This window comes from Curcuma longa, chromosome 20 (genome assembly GCF_044706935.1).
Source record: "Curcuma longa cultivar G26 ecotype Majalengka, Jawa Barat chromosome 20, ITB_CL_G26_1.1, whole genome shotgun sequence".
Taxonomy (NCBI): Eukaryota; Viridiplantae; Streptophyta; class Magnoliopsida; order Zingiberales; family Zingiberaceae; genus Curcuma; species Curcuma longa.
Window position 1 is genome coordinate 13,060,379 of NC_133880.1, and position 19,117 is coordinate 13,079,495.

A 19,117-nucleotide genomic window follows, 5' to 3' on the forward strand; every position below is an offset into this window, starting at 1 on the left:
CGCCCTGGGCTAGTCCAAGCGCCTAGACCAGCATAAGACTTGACTGGATAAAACCCAACGACGTCGGATCGGATTGGATCTAGCCAGTGCACCCGGAAAGAGATCCGAGCGCCCAGAATGGACTATATAAGACCTCAATGAGCAACACTTGAAAATCAATAATTCTACAACTCATCTTTGTGCCAAAAGGAAAATAATTGCGCTCACAGTTGTGCGACCAAGAAAGTTCCAAGAGGAGTGCAGTACGCTCAGGACTTCTAGATCGGCCGACAACAAATTTGTTTGTATTTAATTTACAATTGTTTTATATTATATCTATTGTACTTAAACTGTAAGACGGATATCTCCGTCTTCGAAAAATTTTCGAAAAGGAAAACATTAGTGGACAGGCATCTCCCGTACACAGGCCTTGGAATATCAACCCTAGGGGTTGGGAACCAAGTAAATATTTATGCCTACTTTGTATTGGTTTTCCGCTGTAAATATTTTTGATAGAATGAATGAACGAGATTCACCCCCCCCCCCCCCTCTTGCAAGCACCAATCCTACAATTAGTATTAAAGCCAACCGGCTCTCGATAGAACTAACTATCATGGGAGCAAGAAGACAAAGATGGAGAGAAAGCAAGGTAATAATTTAAAAGTTCGTTTTAAATTACACATAATATACTTTAAGTATAGGAAGAGAGACACTACAAATATCAGTGTCCTACTCATAAGATTCGGATGGCACCACCAGCTGTAAAGGAACAACCGATACTAGGAACCCGGAGGAATAAATAGCATATCATGTACTTCAAGTGTCAAAGATCCAAACACTATAAGAACAAATGCCCGAAGCAAAAAAAAATGGAGAAAAAATCCATAGAATTAGAAGTTGCAAAGAAGGTTAATATGTTTAATTACGAAAATAGCCTTATACATGATAAATTAAGTTTTCCTTGCATTAAATTTTCTAATTTACATGCTAGTTCAAATTTGAATAATTCAATTAATATTAACTTGAAAAATTCAATAAATAATTCTGATAACTCAAAATTAATTAATTTGAAAAATTCAATTAGTAATTTAGAAAATTCAGATTTAAAAAATAATTTAATTAACCAAAATATTAATTTAGCAAATTCAAATCTAGATAAATTAGAAAATTAAAAATTAAAAATGAATTTAATTAATAAAAATGTTAATTTGATAAATTCTAATTTAGATCATTTAGAAAACTTAGAATTAAAAATAAATTAATTAATATTAATTTGAATAATTCAAACCTACATCCCATGAAAATAAATCTAATACGAATAATTTAATTAATAAATTTAAATTAAATAATAATTTAACTAATTAAATTTAAAAATTCAATCACTAATAATTTAAATTTAATTAATTCTAATAATAAGATTAATCTAGATATAAATCAAATTAATAAAAATTTAAATAAAATTTTTAACTCATTCAACCAAGATAACTCTAATTTGAAAAGTTTAAATTTAATTAATCCGAAATTGATTAATAATTCAACCGACCAAGATAAAATTAATAATTTTCAAAATAAATCTAACAATTCAAATTTAATTAATCTAAATAATTCAAAATTAAATAACAAAATAATCTTAAAATAACTTGATTAACTCAAACGAGATAAATTCAAAATTCAACAAAATAAATCCTAAATTTAATAATTTAAATACTAAAAATTTAAAATTAAATCTTAAAAAATCACACAATAAACTTCCAAATCTTAAAAATATTAAATCAAATTTAAATGCTAAAAATATGAATTTAAATAATAAAATTAATTATAATCGATTATCAAACAATATATAATTCTAAAAATTCAAAAATAACTCTAAAAATTCAAAATTAAATAATAAAATTCAAGAAAATAAATCTATCAATTTAACAAGTCAAATTTAAATTTAAATTTAAATAATAAAATTAATTATCATCAAGTTCTATTTAATTATGGAACATAAATTAATTCAAATCTAAAAAAATCCACATTTTTTAAAAATTCAACAAATTACAAATTAATAATTCAAATACAACACAAGTAAAGAAATTAAAATCCATAAACCTAATTATAATAAAATACCTATAATTATGGAACCAGTTAATAAAATGATACCTAAGTAAATAAAATTTAATAAAAATCAAAATGTGTAAAAGTGGATTGACACTTCGCGGATCTATATGAAATATATCAAATCAAGAATTTGATATATTATTAGATATTAAATAAAAAGTGTTTGTCTTAATTTACTCATGCCTACTTACCATGCTCATGTATATGATTAATTAATGTCTATTTATGCAATTAAATGTTATGTCATACATGTTTATTTCTTACTTAATTTAGAATGGTTAGTTAAGGATATATGTTTGCTTGATACCAGTGTTTTAAAAGGCGTTCCCGAGGCGCGCCTCGGGGCGAGCCCCGGGGCGAGGCGTTCCAATACTGCCCTTGGGCGATGGAATAGGGCGTAAGTGTTGTGAGGCGTACGCCCGGAACTTCAAGGCGTTCGCCTGGGCGTTGGGGCGAGCCTTAGTTCCGAGGCATTAAAATAAATAATTAAACAAGTTATTAATTTACAACAAAACTGCATAGTGCAGTGGGTTAGCGTGTCTGACTTTGGATCAGAAGATCATGGGTTCGATTCCCATTGTTATGGATTTTGGAAAAATTTTTCATTCCTTACAAAGAATTTAAATTAATTCAGCAAATAAACAGAAATCTTTTTTAACACGATTATTATAGTACTTCACTGACTTACTAATTTAGATTGGCATTATTTCCATTTAGAATTAATTTAGGATTATTTGCTTTTTCAAGTGACTAATGTTTCTTAAATTATTATTTGGAATTGTATAACGATAGTTTTGTGTCTATATAATTTTTCTTAATTTTATCTAATTTTATTATATCTATTTATATTTTAAAGTATTTTTTATAATATATATCATATTTTTATATATTTAAAAATTAAAAATTTATGGGGCTTACGCCCGACGCCTCGGAGCTTTCGCCCCGTGTGGGCGGATGGTAAACGCCTCGCCCAACGCCTTCGCCTTTTAAAACACTGCTTGATACTTGTCCTACATATTATCAAAGTAGGGCGAGATGATAGAGCGTCAGTGAAGCTTAGTCTAGATAGTCAAGTGGGTAAGAAATACTTTACTTGATCTGCTTAGCTAAGTATAACTAACTGAAGCTATCTCGTCATATTATAGACTAGTTAGGCTAAAATTTTTCAAAAAGTAGGTAAGTAGATAATTTCTTAAAAAGACTTTGTCTAAGGAAGTAGTCATTGTTCTGATAACCAAGAAGGTTCTTACCTCGCCATGACTTGAAAGTCGATTTTTAAAATGTGCACTTAACTAACTGACAGTTAAAATTGAATCTAACACAAGGTCAAACATTCATGAGAACTCAAATTAAATCAATAAAGATAAAATTAATGAAACATCTTACAAAACTCATAAGACAATCTTGTATGTTATATACTGAGACACTTAGAATGGGTGAGATAATAAGGATCATTAAATTAAAAGGTTTTGAAAATATTTTCAAAATCTATAAAATTATTTTCAAAAATTTGATATTTACTTGAAATTCATACTTGTTTGGTGTACTTATACTATAAAGTTTTCAAAAAATTATATGTTTCAAAATTGATTGGCCAACACTTAAACATAAAACCTCTTGGTTAACACTACTTCTAGAACCCTAAGACGCATAAATAAAAATTCCTTGTAATCAACAAGGATGTCCTAAGGGAGTGTCTAATTAAGGGGAGGTCCTTTTTGGAAGATCTTAATTAGAAAAGACTTTTCAAAAATTCCTTTAAAAAATTACTTGGAAATCTTTTAAAAAATTCAATTTGAAAATTCATGTTTTGAAAACTATAAGTTAAATGTTATTTTGACTTGGGTCAACCCCTAAGACACAGAGAATTTGCTTTGTGGTTAACAAGAAGCTCTAAGAAAGTGTCAGATTAAGGGGAGGTTTAAATTAAAAGATCAAACTTATTTCAAAATTTAGCTTGTATAAATCTTTAAAAAATTCTTTAAAAATACATTTCAAAATTACTTTAAAAATAATTTTAAAATTAATCTTTTGATTTGGGTCAAACTCTCAGACACTTAGGTAGATATTCCTTGTGGTTAACAAAGATTCCTAAAGATGTGTTAGGAAAAGAGGGAGATCCTGATTGAAAGAATAAAATATTTTTTCAAAACATCTACTTTGCAAATCTTTGAAAAAACACTTTTAAAACTTTATTTTGAAAATCCTTTGGAAAAGTATTTTGGAAACCTTCGTTGAAAATTATTTTGGAAAATTAATTTTGCAATCTATTATGGTCTTTCAAGAAATGATTAAACTAAGTTTTGACCATAGGAAATCCATAAATTGTTGGTGCAAAACCAAAGGTACATCATTTTTGATAATTGACGAAGGGGGAGAGGAAGACTTAAATTTAGAAAAAACTAGTGAGCCTCTCAATTAATTTAAACTCATGACCTGGACCTAACTTAAGATAATTGTCAAACATCAAAAAGGGAATATTGTTAGTGCAATGAGCCCCTAGGGTTTTGATATTTGATAATATACCTGTGTCTGGTCAGTTTGACCAAAGATTAATCCAATCAGGACTTGATGTTTGGACATAAGTGAAGTCTAATCAAGTCAAAGTTGACCAGATGACTAACAAAGGAAGTCCTAACTAACGGTTAGGCAAAGGGAACAAGTCCTAGGCTAGGCAAGACAAGTCCTAACTGGAGGTTAGATAAGGAAGTCTTAACGGAATCAAGGGCACCAAACGGGGAAGTCTAGACGAGTTAGTAAACCGAACATCTAGCAAGTCGATAGGTCAACAAGGACTAGACATCGAAAGAAAAGTCCTGGGGGCGAGTGATCGAGACCGAGCAGAAGTTCAAGCAGGTCAAGGGTGATCGGATGCTTGGTGGTGAGAAGTCTACCGAGTAGCTAATCCTAACTAAAGGTTAGCCAAGGGCAAATCCAAACAAGTTAAGGGTGATAAGATGTTTGACAAAAGAAAATCCTGAGGGAGTAACCCTTAAATGGAGAAGCCTAGTAGGTTAAACCTACAGAATAAGGCTTAGATAAGCCTAGTAGGTCAAACAGACTACAGTTAAAGCTTAGATTGCTTGCTTGTTGTATAACCCTTAAATGGAGGAGCCTAGTAGGTTAGACTTACAAGATAAGGCTTAGATAAGCCTAGTAGGTCAAACAGACTACAATTAAGGCTTAGAAGCATCTTACAGGAACCTGGAGCTGAAAGCAAGACTAAGAAAGCAAACAAAAGTAAGCAGCGCAAGCATACTAAGCCCGGAGGGAACCGAAGGCAACTCAGTGTGAACCGAATCAAACCAGATACAAGCGCCTAGATCATATTCCAAGGGCCCGGACAGTCCAAGCGTCCGGACGGTCCAGGCACCCTAGGCACAATGTTACGTTTAAAAAAAATTCATACTGTTGATGAACAGTATTTAAAAAATTTTATTAAAGTTTTTTTTTAAATGCACGAGGCATGAGATGAATAATATTTTTTTTTTTTTTTCATATACATTTTTAAAAAAAATTCTAAATTTTAATTGGATTGAAACAGAATTGGAATTTAAAAAATAAAAATCTATTTGAGTTTATGCAAAAGTCTAATTAGATTTGTTCTAACAAGGAAGACTAAATTTGCATTCGGACTTGATTAGTCGAGTACATTACTGAGTGTTTTTGTACTCAAGAGCACAATTGCCGAATATTTTGGCATGACTATTGAGTCGTGTCGAGTGGCTTCGGCACAAGGATGTCAAATGAGACTTGGGATAACGTTCCGACCTCGGAGTTGGTTAAATCTCACTCGAAATCGGCACACATAACTCAGACTCGGAATATCAAAAAGGATATTCAATGTGTCGAATGGTTATTCAGAAGAACAACATCGACTCAAACTTAAACAATTTAGATTCAATTGGCTTATGACACTACAACAAAAACAGTCATAGACATCGGTGGAAAACCGATGTCTATGAGAAAATCGACTGATGTCTATGAAGGCGTTGTAAAAGGTCTGACATTTTAGACATCGGTTTGTAACCGATGTAATACAACTCAACGACATCGGTTTGTAACCGATGTAAAACCGATGTAATATCACTCAACGACATCGGTTTCGCAACGGTGTAAAACCGATGTAATATCTGTTTAACATCAATTTTAACAACGGTTTTCGACCGATGTAATATCACAACGACATCGATTTTGCAACGGTGTAAAACCGATGTAATATATGTTTAACATCAATTTTAACAACGGTTTTCGACCGATGTAATATCACTCAACGACATTAGTTCTGCAACGGTGTAAAACCGATGTAATATCTGTTTAACATCAATTTTAGCAACGATTTTCGACCGATGTAATATCACTTAACGACAACGCTTCCAAACCGATGTCATTGAATTTAAAACTGTTGTAATAACACTTATTTTTTTTATGTTGTTTGTAAATTATGATCGAGCAAGATGACAAAATTATCATAATATTATAAATTCACCAAACAAATCACAAATAGAAAAGCACCGATATATTTAATCACCTCAATATTTATAAATAACCAAAAGTAACTAACACAAATATTCTTCTTGCAACATATTACACATTCCCTCAACGTTTTCATCCTCAGAAGGATCACCTTCAGCCCCATCGTCCTCTTCCTAGTCTTCGCCATCTTGTTCATCATCATCCTCTTCGTCCTCATCTGAATCATCATCATCCTCTTCGTCCTCATCTGTTCCTAAAAGGCAAGAGACTTTTTCAGCAAACGGATGTAGATGCAAAAAAGTGAACTAACATAGTTTTGTACATATAAATACATATAAAAACTAAGATACCTGCAATTTTGCTTCTTTTGTTTCAGCATGAGCATTGAATTTCTAAAAAGAAGCTACCATGTTACTTATGTCGTTTTACCATTTGACCCTATCTTGAGTGTCATTATGATGGTGTCTTCGCAGTACATTGACCACCCATAGAAAAGCAGTTCCAAGATAACAACATATTCCAAAAGCTACACAGACAAGCAGAATATAGTATTATTTTCTTAAACGGCAGAAGCAAGACCATATATTTCATTCAAAACAAACCGTATATTTTTTTTTAACAAAACAGAGATAGCCTATAGGGGAAACTATATTTTAAAAGGCGATTTCAGGAGGCAAAGGGAAGTGATTCATTTTCCATGATCCATTGGGAATAAACAAAAGAAATCAGTAAGAATAATTGTGAATACCTTCTTGCTTCTTCATCTCTCAGTTTAGCATCCATCTCCTTGCTTGGTGGATACTTTGGGAGGCTTGATGGTTCACATGCGTATGGTGGAGTGTTAAAGAACTGCACAAATCAAAACAGGTAATGATTACAGTATAAAAATATATATTAACAGAGAAAACAAAAATGCAAAAGTTTCAAATACATTATTTGGGTCAGAATGAAGCATATCACAACAAAATAAATGTTAGAAGATAATTATTATTTGTAGATAGCTGTTATATGAAGATAGTTGTTAGGAGACCCTTCTCCATACATCTGTAGTACTTTCTGCTCCCTCTCCTTATCTTCCTTGGATCCACCAGGCCCACCTCTTCCTCTGATTCATGTTTGTCCGTGATCATCTCCATGTATCTCTCCATCTGCATCAAGAAATTTATTTTGTTTTTGTTATTGAAATACCAATGAAAAAATATTCAATTTTGATTTCCGCTAGAAAGACAAGATAAGACAAAACTTGTACACAGTAAAAACATGAACATTGAGCATACAGTACTACATGTACACAAAATATATCCAAGAAAGAAAGACAAGAAATATATGATCTTCAACAGTAAAAAGAAATAATTCCAACATAAGACAATGAAATTAAAGTTTCTACATAGAATATAATAGTAACGTTGCAATATTGACTTATGACAGATTTCCAACATGTTGACCACCATGTAGAATAAACCTAGGCATATTAAGCTGTTGGTGGAGGCTAACTAAATCTGCAAAATGTTCAAGATTATAGAATATCTGATTGTTAACAAATGTTCAAAGAGTAACTCACTGTCAAATGGCAACTTTGCGCCGAAGAAAGAGAGAATGAGAGATAAATTATAGAAAACAAAGACAGCGAGAAGAACAACAGCGGGCATCTCCGCCTCCATGTGCGGAAGAGCCTTCTCGCTCGGCGGCCACGCAGCGATGGCTCACCGACGCCACTGAACAGCTTATTTGGACAAACATCCCAATTAATAAAGAAGGTGACGGCCACACATGTATCTTTTGATATATTTTTTTTTGTTAAAGGCGAAATCCGCCACCCTAGCAGCCCCACACGGTCGGCCCCATGACCATCTGTGAGGAGGTATATCGAGAAACTGCAGTTGGTCATGACGAAAGAAGGTATTATATCGGCTTCAGTAAGATTCAAACCCTTGCCATCTTTTGCAACTTTGCTTCGTCGTAACTAACTCAGCTATGCCTCGGGGGCATTTTTCAATTTAAAGCATAGTGAGGCTCTCACTTGTTGGTTCTTCATTGAATTAGAACTTATCAAGACATCCCCTTATGGCGTTCAAGAACTTATCAACCTCCATCTTAAGGTTGTGGCATCTTCCCTCTTCCTCTATACCAAGGTTCGATTTTCCTAAGTGGGTTGAAGTTCTTTTCATCCTTCTTATCGATTTAGACTTTCCTTCTTTCTTTCTTCAATTCGTTGTAGGTTCTTGAGATTTTTCTCTCATGGGTTTGAATTGTGCTCATCAAATCTTGAATTCATATCTTTAAGAATATTGTTCTCAAAACTTTAATTTTGATTTTTTTTAATCTTGAATCTGATCTCTATTGATGACTCTTGAACCTTTCGACTTTAGTTTCATTCTTGAACCCCAAATTTTGATACTTAAGCTTGAATTTAAATCTCAATTTATGTGTCTAATATCAGAAAAATTGAGTACCAATGTCAAATCTTGAGTTCTTTAATCTTTATATTCATCTTTCAACTCAAAGCTTGAGTGTTCTTCTCGTCTCCCAATCCTAGACTCTCGAAGGTGGAGCCTTGAACTCATTGTTGTTATTGATTCATCAATCATGTTCTTGAAGCTCGATCTTTGATTTAAACTAGAGTTATCTACTGAATCTTCTAGAATTCTGAGCTTTAATCTAAAATTTTGTCTTTTTTATATATACGTGGAGTCCAAACTCTTTTTGTTGAGTCTTGAATTTATAACTTCATATTTGAATTCAAAGATTTATGTTAAATCTCGAAACTTGTTTTTTAATCTCCACCTCCAATCATGCATTTGAACTTATTTTAGAATCTCAAAACTTGCTATGGATTCCCTTGGGTCTCAAACTCTTATAATGAATATTAATCGGTAAGTTGGATCCTAAATAGTGGATTATTCGATCTACAATCTCAAGTTTGAATGTTGCTCGTCAAATCCTGAATCCATCTCAATCTTTAAGAATATTGTTCTCAACTTTAAGTTTAATTTTTTTAATCTCGAATCTGAATTTTAGTGTCCAATGTCAGAAAAATTGAGTACCAATGTCGAATCTTGAGTTGTTGGATCCTTAAATTCCATTTCAAACTCAAATCTTGAATGTTGTTCTTGTCTCCTAATCCTAGACTCTCGATGGTAGAGCCTTGAACTCACACTCGATTATTATTATTGAACTAATCAATCATGTTCCCGAACCTCGATCTTCAATTTAAACTAGAAGCTCTTTGTTGAATCTTCTTGAATCCTAAGCTTTAATCTAAATTCTCAAATTTGTTTTTGTTCATTGAGTATTGAAATGTTTTTCTTGAGTCCTAATTTTAAAATTTTGCATTCGAATTCAAAGATGTCTATTCAATTTCCAAACTTTTCTACATCTCGACCTCCAATCATGAATTTAAATTTTGTTTGAGAATTTTGAGGCTTTCTATTGAATCGGTTGGGCTTGAAACTCCTAATTTGGAAGTTGAATCCTATATAGTGGAGTGTTTAAAGTACAATATCTGATTTGAATGTTGCTCGTTGAATCCTGAATCTATCTCAATCTTAAAGAATCTTATTCTCGAAGCTTTAATTTTGATTTTTTTAATCTCGAATATGATCCCTACTCATAAGTCTTCAACCTTTAGACTTTAGATTCTTTCTTGTATCTCAAGTTTTAATACTTAAGTTCGAGTTTAAATCTCAATTTCAGTGTCCAATATAAGAAAGAGTACCAATTTCAAATCTTGAGTTCTTGAATCCTTAAATTTGATCTTTGAAATTGAATTAGTGCCTCAACTGTTGTTCTTGTCTATTAATCCTCGACTCTCCAAGGTAAACACCCAAACTCACACTCAATTGTTGTTATTGACTCACCAATGTGTTCCTAAACCTCGATATTCAATTTAAACTAGAACTCTATGTTTAATCTTCTTGAATCCCGAGGTTTAATCTAAAATCTTGAAAATGTATCTATTCGTTGAGTCTCAAAATCTTTTTATTGAGTTTTGAATTTAAAACATCATGTTCGAATTCAAAGATTTTTATTGAATCTCAAAACTTATTTTTCAATCTTAACCTATAATCACACATTTGAATCTTATTTTAAATCTCAAAACTTTTTCTACGAAATCCCTTGAATCTAAAACTCCTATCGAATATGAATATGCCAATTGAATTCTAAATAGTCGAGCATTCAATCTAAAATCTCATGTTTGAATGCTTCTCATAGAATCCTAAATCCAGCACAATTTGACGCCGGGTGGGATAGCGATTATTCTAGGGACAATATTGAATCCGTTGGTTCGACTGCGAACACCGAAAATAATCTTCTAAAACATGTTAATTCAGAAGAATAACAAGAGATAAGGAAATAAACGACATTGCCAAAAATATTATTAAACCAAAACTTCTTTTTCCCTAAACATCATCTCATAAGATGTTTATATAGTCTCAAACCTTAAGATTCCTATAAAAAGAAAATTTTCTTAATAAATTTGAAAAAAAGATTCCTAATAAAAATGAAATTTTTTAACAAACTCTAAAAGAAAGATTCTTCATAAAAAGGATAATTTCTTAATAGACTCAAAATCCTAAAAATCTAAACGGGACTCCAATATAAAATCCTAAGAAAAATTATTAACAAACTCAATCCTAAAAATCCTAGATGGATTTAAAAAATCCTTAAAAAAATAGAAAATTTCAAAACTACTCTAAATAATAAAAACTTCAAAAATTACAAAAAATAAAATTATCAAAAATAATAATAAAAATCTTTCGAATGCTTCACATTAAAATTGCCACAAGTCTTCAAGTGACTCAGAAGGCACAACTTGTATGTATTATTTATATCTTCGTGCATCAGTCACCCCAGGTTGAAAGAACTCGTCCTTGAGTTTATAGTGTAAGATGGTCGCCTAGGAAGAAGATCATCTAATATTAATTTGGCAAAATCTTCTAGTAATTGCTGGACTTTAGGAATCTTTGTTAGTCCACTAACGAGTATGACATTAAAAGGCCACAAATTGATCATCTTTTTTGTCGGTAGTCTCAATCGTCCAATTTCAAAGCCCAAAAGGGAGGTTGGTAGTGGTTTGTTGTTCTCATCACAGCTTGGAGGGGAATATAATTGTATCAAAAGACATGAACTAATCGTGTTGCTAGATGCTCTTGCATCAGATGACCCAGTTGAAAAGAACTCATCCTCGAGTTCAGGATAGTGTCTTCAAAATAAAAAAAATCTTTAAGTGCTGATGAATCAAAAGTCGTTGTGTAAGTGGTGGAATGGGAGGAAGATCATTTGATATTGACTCAGTAAAATCTCTAGGTAGTTGTTGTACTTCTGAGAGAATATAAACTGCATCCTCAGATAACCTGTCATCTGGAATCTCACAATCATCATCATAAAATACTTCGTCATACATTGGCTCGCTAATTAACTCGGTCTCGTCTTCATCATAAATTGGATACCGACTATTTCGATCTTGGCGTCCATATCTTTCTCAAGAAAAATTGTATCAAAGTAAAAAAGAAAAGAACTTATGACCTTTAAGATTTCGGGCACTACCATCATAGTGTAAGGCTTCCTCATTTGGAACCTGCCTATCATGATCTTGACCACATACCTCACGATCTTCAAGATCTTGCGCCATTAGACGTTGGAACTTGATCTCATTTTCTTCATGCTGAATGAAACTCAGGATCATCGTGAACCTTCTGATCATCGGACATTTGATTTGATCAATGCTTCGTCTAGGTTTATATTCGTCAGCATTGTCATCTTGTCATCATCTTACATTCGTCGCGTCATATGATCGAACAATCGAGAGAGTAGGATTGATCATACTCGATGTTGTCGAGATCCTCATCTTCATGGTTGTCCTCATCGTCATAGGAGGAAGAGGGGAACATAGAGGTGCTGCAGAGCCGGTGTTCTTTTGCAATTGTAGGTGGTGGGGCGGTTGATCCCGAATTTCTCAAAACCATCTTGTGCTTCGACATCTCTCCTCGATTGAAAATTAATGAATTTTCAAAAGGAGAATAAAGGAACTTATGCTTTTATGATCTTGCACCTCTAGACACTGGAATGACATTGTGACTTGTCTCTGTAGATCTTGAAGTATCTCGTATCGAGTGCTACGATCATGGTACGAGGCTTCTTCATTCGGAACCTGCCTATCACCACCACGATCAGGACCACGACGACGATCCATCGGATCTAAGAGCTGACTTTTACAATCTTGTGCTGCTAGACGCTGGGATAACTTTGTAACTTGTCTATGTAGATCAAGAATCTCATCATGCGTGTAACGTTCAAGGTGTGAGACTTCCTCTGCCAAAACTTGTCTGTCACGACCATGATAATCACCATGACGATGATCCATCGGATCTAAAAGCTCTGATACCAATTGACGTCGGACAGAATTAATTATTCTGGAAGTGGAAGATTGGAAGAGAATTGGGGAGGAATAAGTGTTAGAATTGGTAAAAAATGGAGATTGCGTGAGCGGTTTCCGCCTTCCTCGGAGAGAAAGTCGTGAAGGATGCGATTTAAAGCGAGCGAAACCCTAGTCGCTCCCTCTCCCACGCGACCAACCTTCTGCCCTAATGCGACGCCGTCTCCTCCCAGCATTGCGACCACCCTTCTGCTCTGTGTTACGACGCTGTTGCCAGCAGCAACGCTGCTAGCCGACCACTGCGGGTCCTGACGCCTTTGAGCCGCGACGTCATTGTCACTCTCGCGTCTTTGTTCTTCTCCTTCCAACAACTTTGAGAATGAGCCGAGTTTATCAGTTGCATCTTTATTTTCACTACTAGAAAAATGTTAATAGACAACGCGAAAAACGCGTTGTCTTTGTGGGGTAAAAAGCGTTGTAAGAGGCCCTGTTGTAAAAGGGGTCCCTCAACGACAACGCTTTTTAAGCGTTGTCTTTGTTAACATCGACAACACCTTCGCAACGCAGAAAAAGCGTTGTAAATATTACAACATTTTTTGCGACGCTTTAAAAACGTTGTTTTTAATAGGTATGACAACACATTTTGCAACGGTTAAAAAGCGTTGTAATTGTTTTACAAATTGCTTGGGTTTTTGCAACGTTTTTAAAAGCGTTGTCTTTTGATTTTTTTAGCAGTAAATAAGAATTAATATATTTTGTAAATACAAAACTATTGGCTACAAAATTTACTCAATCAGAGGTACAAAACATACAACTTATATTCACACAAAAACCATTCTTACAGCAGGTTCATAACATACAGCAGGTCGATAACATACAACTTATACAAGTTCATAACACAAATTCAAATTACAACTTCCAACATAGAAGCTCCATAATTAACAGCAGCAGGTCCATAACAAAGGTTTCAACGCAACAGAATATCCTCCAACAGCAGCAGAAATAGAACAGGTGCATCACAACATTAGCAACACAAGTAATTAACAGCAAGTGCATCACCAAGTATGGGTACAACATTAGCATCACCAAGTAACAGCAGCAGAAATAGAACAGGTCCATCTGCCAAATACCAACCTGCCAAAAGATAATACTAATTTATCCAAAATATGGGCACAACAGCAGCAGATTTATACACAATGAACTATGGAGATCAGTATTCCATACCTACTCATAAACAGCAGCAGCAGAATTAATCACAAACAGCAGAATTATACACAATGAACTATAGAGATCAACATTCCATACACAACAACAGCAGCAGAATTAATCACAAACAAATATATTTATTACAAATAAATGGAATTATGGAGATCAGCATTCCATACCTACTCATAAATATGATCTTGTATACAGTCTGCCACCTCGGAACGCACCTCATCAATTTCTCCTAACAAAATTTTCAATTAAGATTATGTTTTGAGCACCTGCGTTGTAAGGTGTAAGTTTTTACTTTTTATTCAATATGGAAACAAAGTAGAGGTACACGTTATTGAGCAAAATTTAAGGGTAAGGAGATAAAATAAAGGATTAATGATGTGAAAGCAAAAACATTTAGGAACGAAAAAAAAGAAATCAACATAATATCAGATGTAAAATAAGTCCATACATCTTGTTCCTCAAGAAAAAGCATCATAGACTCAACCAAATGAATCAGTTGACGATGGGTGGTTTTTATCAAAGGTGCAGCAATCCAAGACTAGAAGGTCCAAAACATACAATTGCCATAATGAAATAGGAGAGAGAATATAAATGTGGAAGGGTAATAATCAGTTTTCACTTTTCATATAATAATTTAATTAAAATATCAAGATAAGCAGCATTCATCCAATGAAAATTTTCACTATCAAAGTAAGTTCAAGATTTTGAAACTAACCACTTGAATTGAATCATATGTTGACCCTACACTATGATCATTGTTCTCCCGTCCAAGCCACCTTCCAGAAATAGCAACTCTGACATAATAAATATATCGAATGCTTACACCCCTATAAGATGGTGGCAAAATCTGCGGCAGCTCAATACGTACCACATCTGCATAAGTTGTTTAACAATCCAACAGGAAAGAAAATATCTTATGATTCTTATTATTCGAGTGAAATATATAAAATTCCTCTACTACCAAAAATAGACTAACATATAATGAACAGGGGGAGAGGGAGGAACTTATGGAAACACATAGACAACTTGTGCCAGATAGGATTGAAAACTGTGGAAACACATAGAGGTGGAGGAACTTATGGATATCAAATTGCAATGCAGCTTGAAAATTTTCCTGATGTTTTATAAATTGAAACATTGAGCTCTGAGAACTAGATCAATCTCGTGAAGTATTATACATACGAAGTGTTTGTTTTCCTTTTTCTCATTATGTTTGTCTTTAGTTCTCGTTTATTTGGAGATAGCCTGCAGAAGGTGGTCACTGTTCATAGTCTAGCATACCATAAATAAACTCACAAAGCCATGAGTGGCCTAGTGATGCTAGTTTATTATATCTCCTATTATCCTGTATCTGGAAAGAGAAGACAGATATATGGGAAAATTTTGTTCCAACTAAAATATCACCCAGGATAGGAGAGTTGAAAATAAAATTGATCATAAAGTATTACCCAGAAAAGAAAAGAACAAAACCATTCCACATAATATTGCTTTCAATTTCGAGTATCTCAAAAATAGCAAGAACTCAGACATACTAATACAGGCCAAACAATAGAAGCAACGCATCAATAATTCATATTTGTCCTCAGTTGCGTCTATGTAGAAAATTTAAAATCCTGCACAGATTGCAAAAGAACTGCTTACATGTTTTGCTACATCCAGACGGTATCATCACCTTTGAAACAATTGATGGTGCAGTACAATCAAGAAACAAACGTTCACCTGATAAACAGTAGTTCAAACATTAAGTAAATAATCATTCTAAAGATTATGTACTTGTTCTCTACTTAGGACAAAATATACTTGTTCTCTACTTAGGAGTTAGGACAAAATATTGATTTATGTACCAAAACATCTAAAGAATGGCTGCTGACAAACTTCAGAAATCATTGAGATCTATAAAAAATTATTGGATGTCAGCTAAATTTAAACTGTCTTTGAGAATAATCTCAGGAAAAAAGTGCTTTTCCCCTTGAAACACCCAAACAATTTTCAGAATAACCTCCAATGGTAGCAAAAAAGAAACTCAAACTTTGTTTCCAAATCCAGTGAGTTAAAAGGGAGAAGCAGTTGAGTGTATATTGCAACTAGCATCTCATAGTGCATAAAGATTATCTATAAATTAGCAAGAGGGACTTACCTCTCCTTTGTTTTAATCCAGGTAACGGCTTTTGAGTTGCAAACCACTGAGAATCCATCTTCTCAACACCCTTGATTTCATAACTAAAGTTATCGAGTAAAAATGAAGAAATTTGGTTCGTCCAATGCTGTCCATCAGGATGTCTGTTTGAAATTTGTGGGATAGATATTTCAACCGTAGCTATAAATGTGTCACCTGGCCTGTATATTTCTTTGTCAAGTTGGATTTTCAGAGACGGAGAAGCTTCCTGTTTACTGATCAAATCACTGTTCTTAGCATCAAACCACCCAAGGCTTCTGAAGAAGGAGAACCCCTTCTGCAACATCGCCATTGACGGAGCATGTCAATTCATTGTCGTTTCTCTTCAAAAGCAAGCAGCGTCCAGAGCCATCCTCTCTTTTTTCCTGCAAATTATCTTGCGGCAAGAAGCATACTACCGCGTTGACTAACCAAGTTCGAGGAAGAATGAACACGAATGCGGTTCTGGAAACGAAATCAATTAAACAATCAGATGGAGCTTTCTCAAAGAAAATTGGATCAGGAAAGTGACTACATATTTACGGTGAGAGATCAAAGCTGAGGAAGAAATATCTAGATCGATGTGGAATAACAAAACACAGACAATAAACATCAAAAACACCCGTGGATTCGAAGAAGAAACCATCAACACGCATCATCAAAGTTGATAACGTAAATCATAGATCCAATCACTCAACGAGCAGAAAAAAAACCTAGATCTATCAAAAACGCGAGCCCATCAATCTGCGGACAATATGTTAAAAATATAATCTAACCCTAATCGAAGAAAAAAGATTGAAGCCGTACTTAGAACTCGGAGAACTGGAGGAGCACGGGAGGAGCACAAGGAGGTCACCGTACGTACTGGAGGAGCACGGGCCTGGAGGAGCACCGCCCTAGACGGGAGCACGGGCCTGGAGGAGCACCGGATGCGGCTTCTGTTCTATCTTCGTCTTCGCCTCTTCACAACGGCGCGAAGAGGAGCTAGAGGTGCGAAAGGGGCGGGAGAAGAGGAGAGGCACGAAAGGGGGGGGGGCGGGAGAAGAGTAGCTACTAGCTAGAGGTGCGAGAGGGGGCGGGAGAGGCACGAAAATGCGGCGCGGGGGAGAAGACGAGCTAGAGGTGCGAGAGCGGGAGAGGGACGAAAATGGTGCGGGAGAGAAGAGGGAGGCGTACGAAGGAAATCGCGGACTCGCCCGATAAAAAACCCTGGATATAAACCATCAACGACAACACTAAACGACAATACTTTTAAAAGCGTTGTCTTTAGCAAAAAAACCCGCTAAAAGACAACGTTTTCGACAACGCTTTTGTAAAGTGTTGTGGTTGACCCAAAATAAACGCTAATAGACAACGCTTTCTGTACAAACGTTGTCTTTTGATTTCAAAAGACAACGCTTTTGACTAAAAACGTTGTAAATTGAAATACCACAACGCTTTTGCTAAAAACCGTTGTCTTTGGGGCGTTGTCTATTAACATTTTTCTAGTAGTGCATATTGTCAAACATCAAAAAGGGGGAGATTGTTGGTGCAATCAACCTCAGGTCAATGTTGACCAAGTTGGCCAAGCTCGGTTTGACTTGATTTGGATTTTGATATTTGATCAATATGTTGACAAGATGTCAAGTAAGTCTAGGTTGACTGAATACTTGATGGTGAAAAGTCCAAGTGGGTCATGGAGGACCAGATACTTGGCACGAGATGGAAAGTCCAATATGAAAGTTGGCAAGAGGAAAGTCCAAGTGAGTCAAGGTTGACCGAACACTTGGTGAGCAAAAGTTCTTACAAGGTAAGGCAAATGGAGGAAAGTCCTTACGGGTGAGAAGACTGGACGTAAGGCAAAAGGGAAGTCCGAGAGGGTCGAAGGAGCGGGCTCTTGCATGGGAAAGTCCTTACAAGGGTAAGGCAAATGGAGGAAAGTCCTTGCGGGTGAGAAGACCGGACGTAAGGCAAAAGGGAAGTCCAAAATGGTCGAAGAGCGAGCTCTTGGCACGGAAAAGTCCTTACAAGGGTAAGGCAAATGGAGGAAAGTCCTTGCGGGTAAGAAGACCGGACGTGAGACAAAAGGGAAGTCCAAGAGGCGAGCTCTTGGCATGAGAAAGTCCTTACAGGGTAAGGCAAATGAAGATCAAGAAGGTCGACGACCAAACTCTTGATCAAGCAAGGAAGTCCAAGAGGCGAGCTCTTGGCATGAGAAAGTCCTTATAGGATAAGGCAAATGAAGATCAAGAAGGTCGACGACCAAACACTTGATCAAGCGAGGAAAGAACTCGGTAAGACTTCATTTCAGCCACTATATTATGAAGACAGTCCTGATTTGGTAAGGTCAGTCAACTGCGTTAGCCGACTGAAACACACGATAGTCGAGTCAGATTCCTTGATCAGTTGACTGAGGTTGGAGATCAGTCGACTGAGGTTATCTTGAAGAGAATCGACTTGGATTTTACTTCAGTCGACTGTCAGCGAACAGAAGGTTAAATGACTCGACTGATCATCCACATCAGTCAGACTGAAATAAAATCAGTCGACTAATGGGAAAAGTTAGTCGACTGAAGTTTAAATTCCGACAGAAATCAGACGTGACTTCAGCAGTTCAGTAGCCATTTTCTGGGTTTGACTAAATCAATCAACTGGTATGGTAAAATCAGTCGACTGATGACATAAACACTGAACCTGTTTAAATGGTGAAGAGTTATTCATGGAGGTATCAACTCAACACTATTTATGCTCCAAGTCCTTGTGCTCTAGTGATCAAGAAACCTGCTGGTGTTCATCTAAAAAGCTTGGAGCAACCTCTTGAAGAAGAAGAA

The 19,117-nt window shown here is 35.0% G+C and overlaps 1 protein-coding gene and 1 long non-coding RNA gene across 2 annotated transcripts; both read right to left on the reverse strand.

Annotated features, from left to right (window-relative positions):
- Positions 1 to 6,586: 6,586 nt before the first annotated feature.
- LOC141812901 (uncharacterized) lies at positions 6,587 to 7,402 on the reverse strand. Its single transcript, XR_012600364.1, has 3 exons — positions 7,307 to 7,402; positions 6,909 to 7,084; positions 6,587 to 6,811 (listed from the first exon to the last, which is right to left on the reverse strand). It is a non-coding gene; the product is annotated as an uncharacterized LOC141812901 (long non-coding RNA).
- Positions 7,403 to 14,837: 7,435 nt separating this feature from the next.
- LOC141813076 (uncharacterized) lies at positions 14,838 to 16,768 on the reverse strand. The gene is made up of 3 exons (XM_074700974.1): positions 16,290 to 16,768; positions 15,794 to 15,871; positions 14,838 to 15,025 (listed from the first exon to the last, which is right to left on the reverse strand). Exons 1-3 carry the CDS (start codon positions 16,618 to 16,620, stop codon positions 14,838 to 14,840), a joined length of 597 nt encoding a protein of 198 aa, XP_074557075.1. The 5' UTR covers positions 16,621 to 16,768.
- Positions 16,769 to 19,117: the final 2,349 nt, after the last annotated feature.

Excerpts from the sequence above, each read along its gene's own strand:
- LOC141813076 (XM_074700974.1), bottom strand. The coding sequence starts at position 16,620 with ATGGCGATGTTGCAGAAGGGGTTCTCCTTCTTCAGAAGCCTTGGGTGG. Across the intron at positions 15,872-16,289 it reads TGGATTAAAACAAAGGAGAG|GTGAACGTTTGTTTCTTGAT; the intron begins GTAAGTCCCTCT and ends ACTGTTTATCAG. Across the intron at positions 15,026-15,793 it reads GTCTGGATGTAGCAAAACAT|ATGTGGTACGTATTGAGCTG; the intron begins GTAAGCAGTTCT and ends CAACTTATGCAG.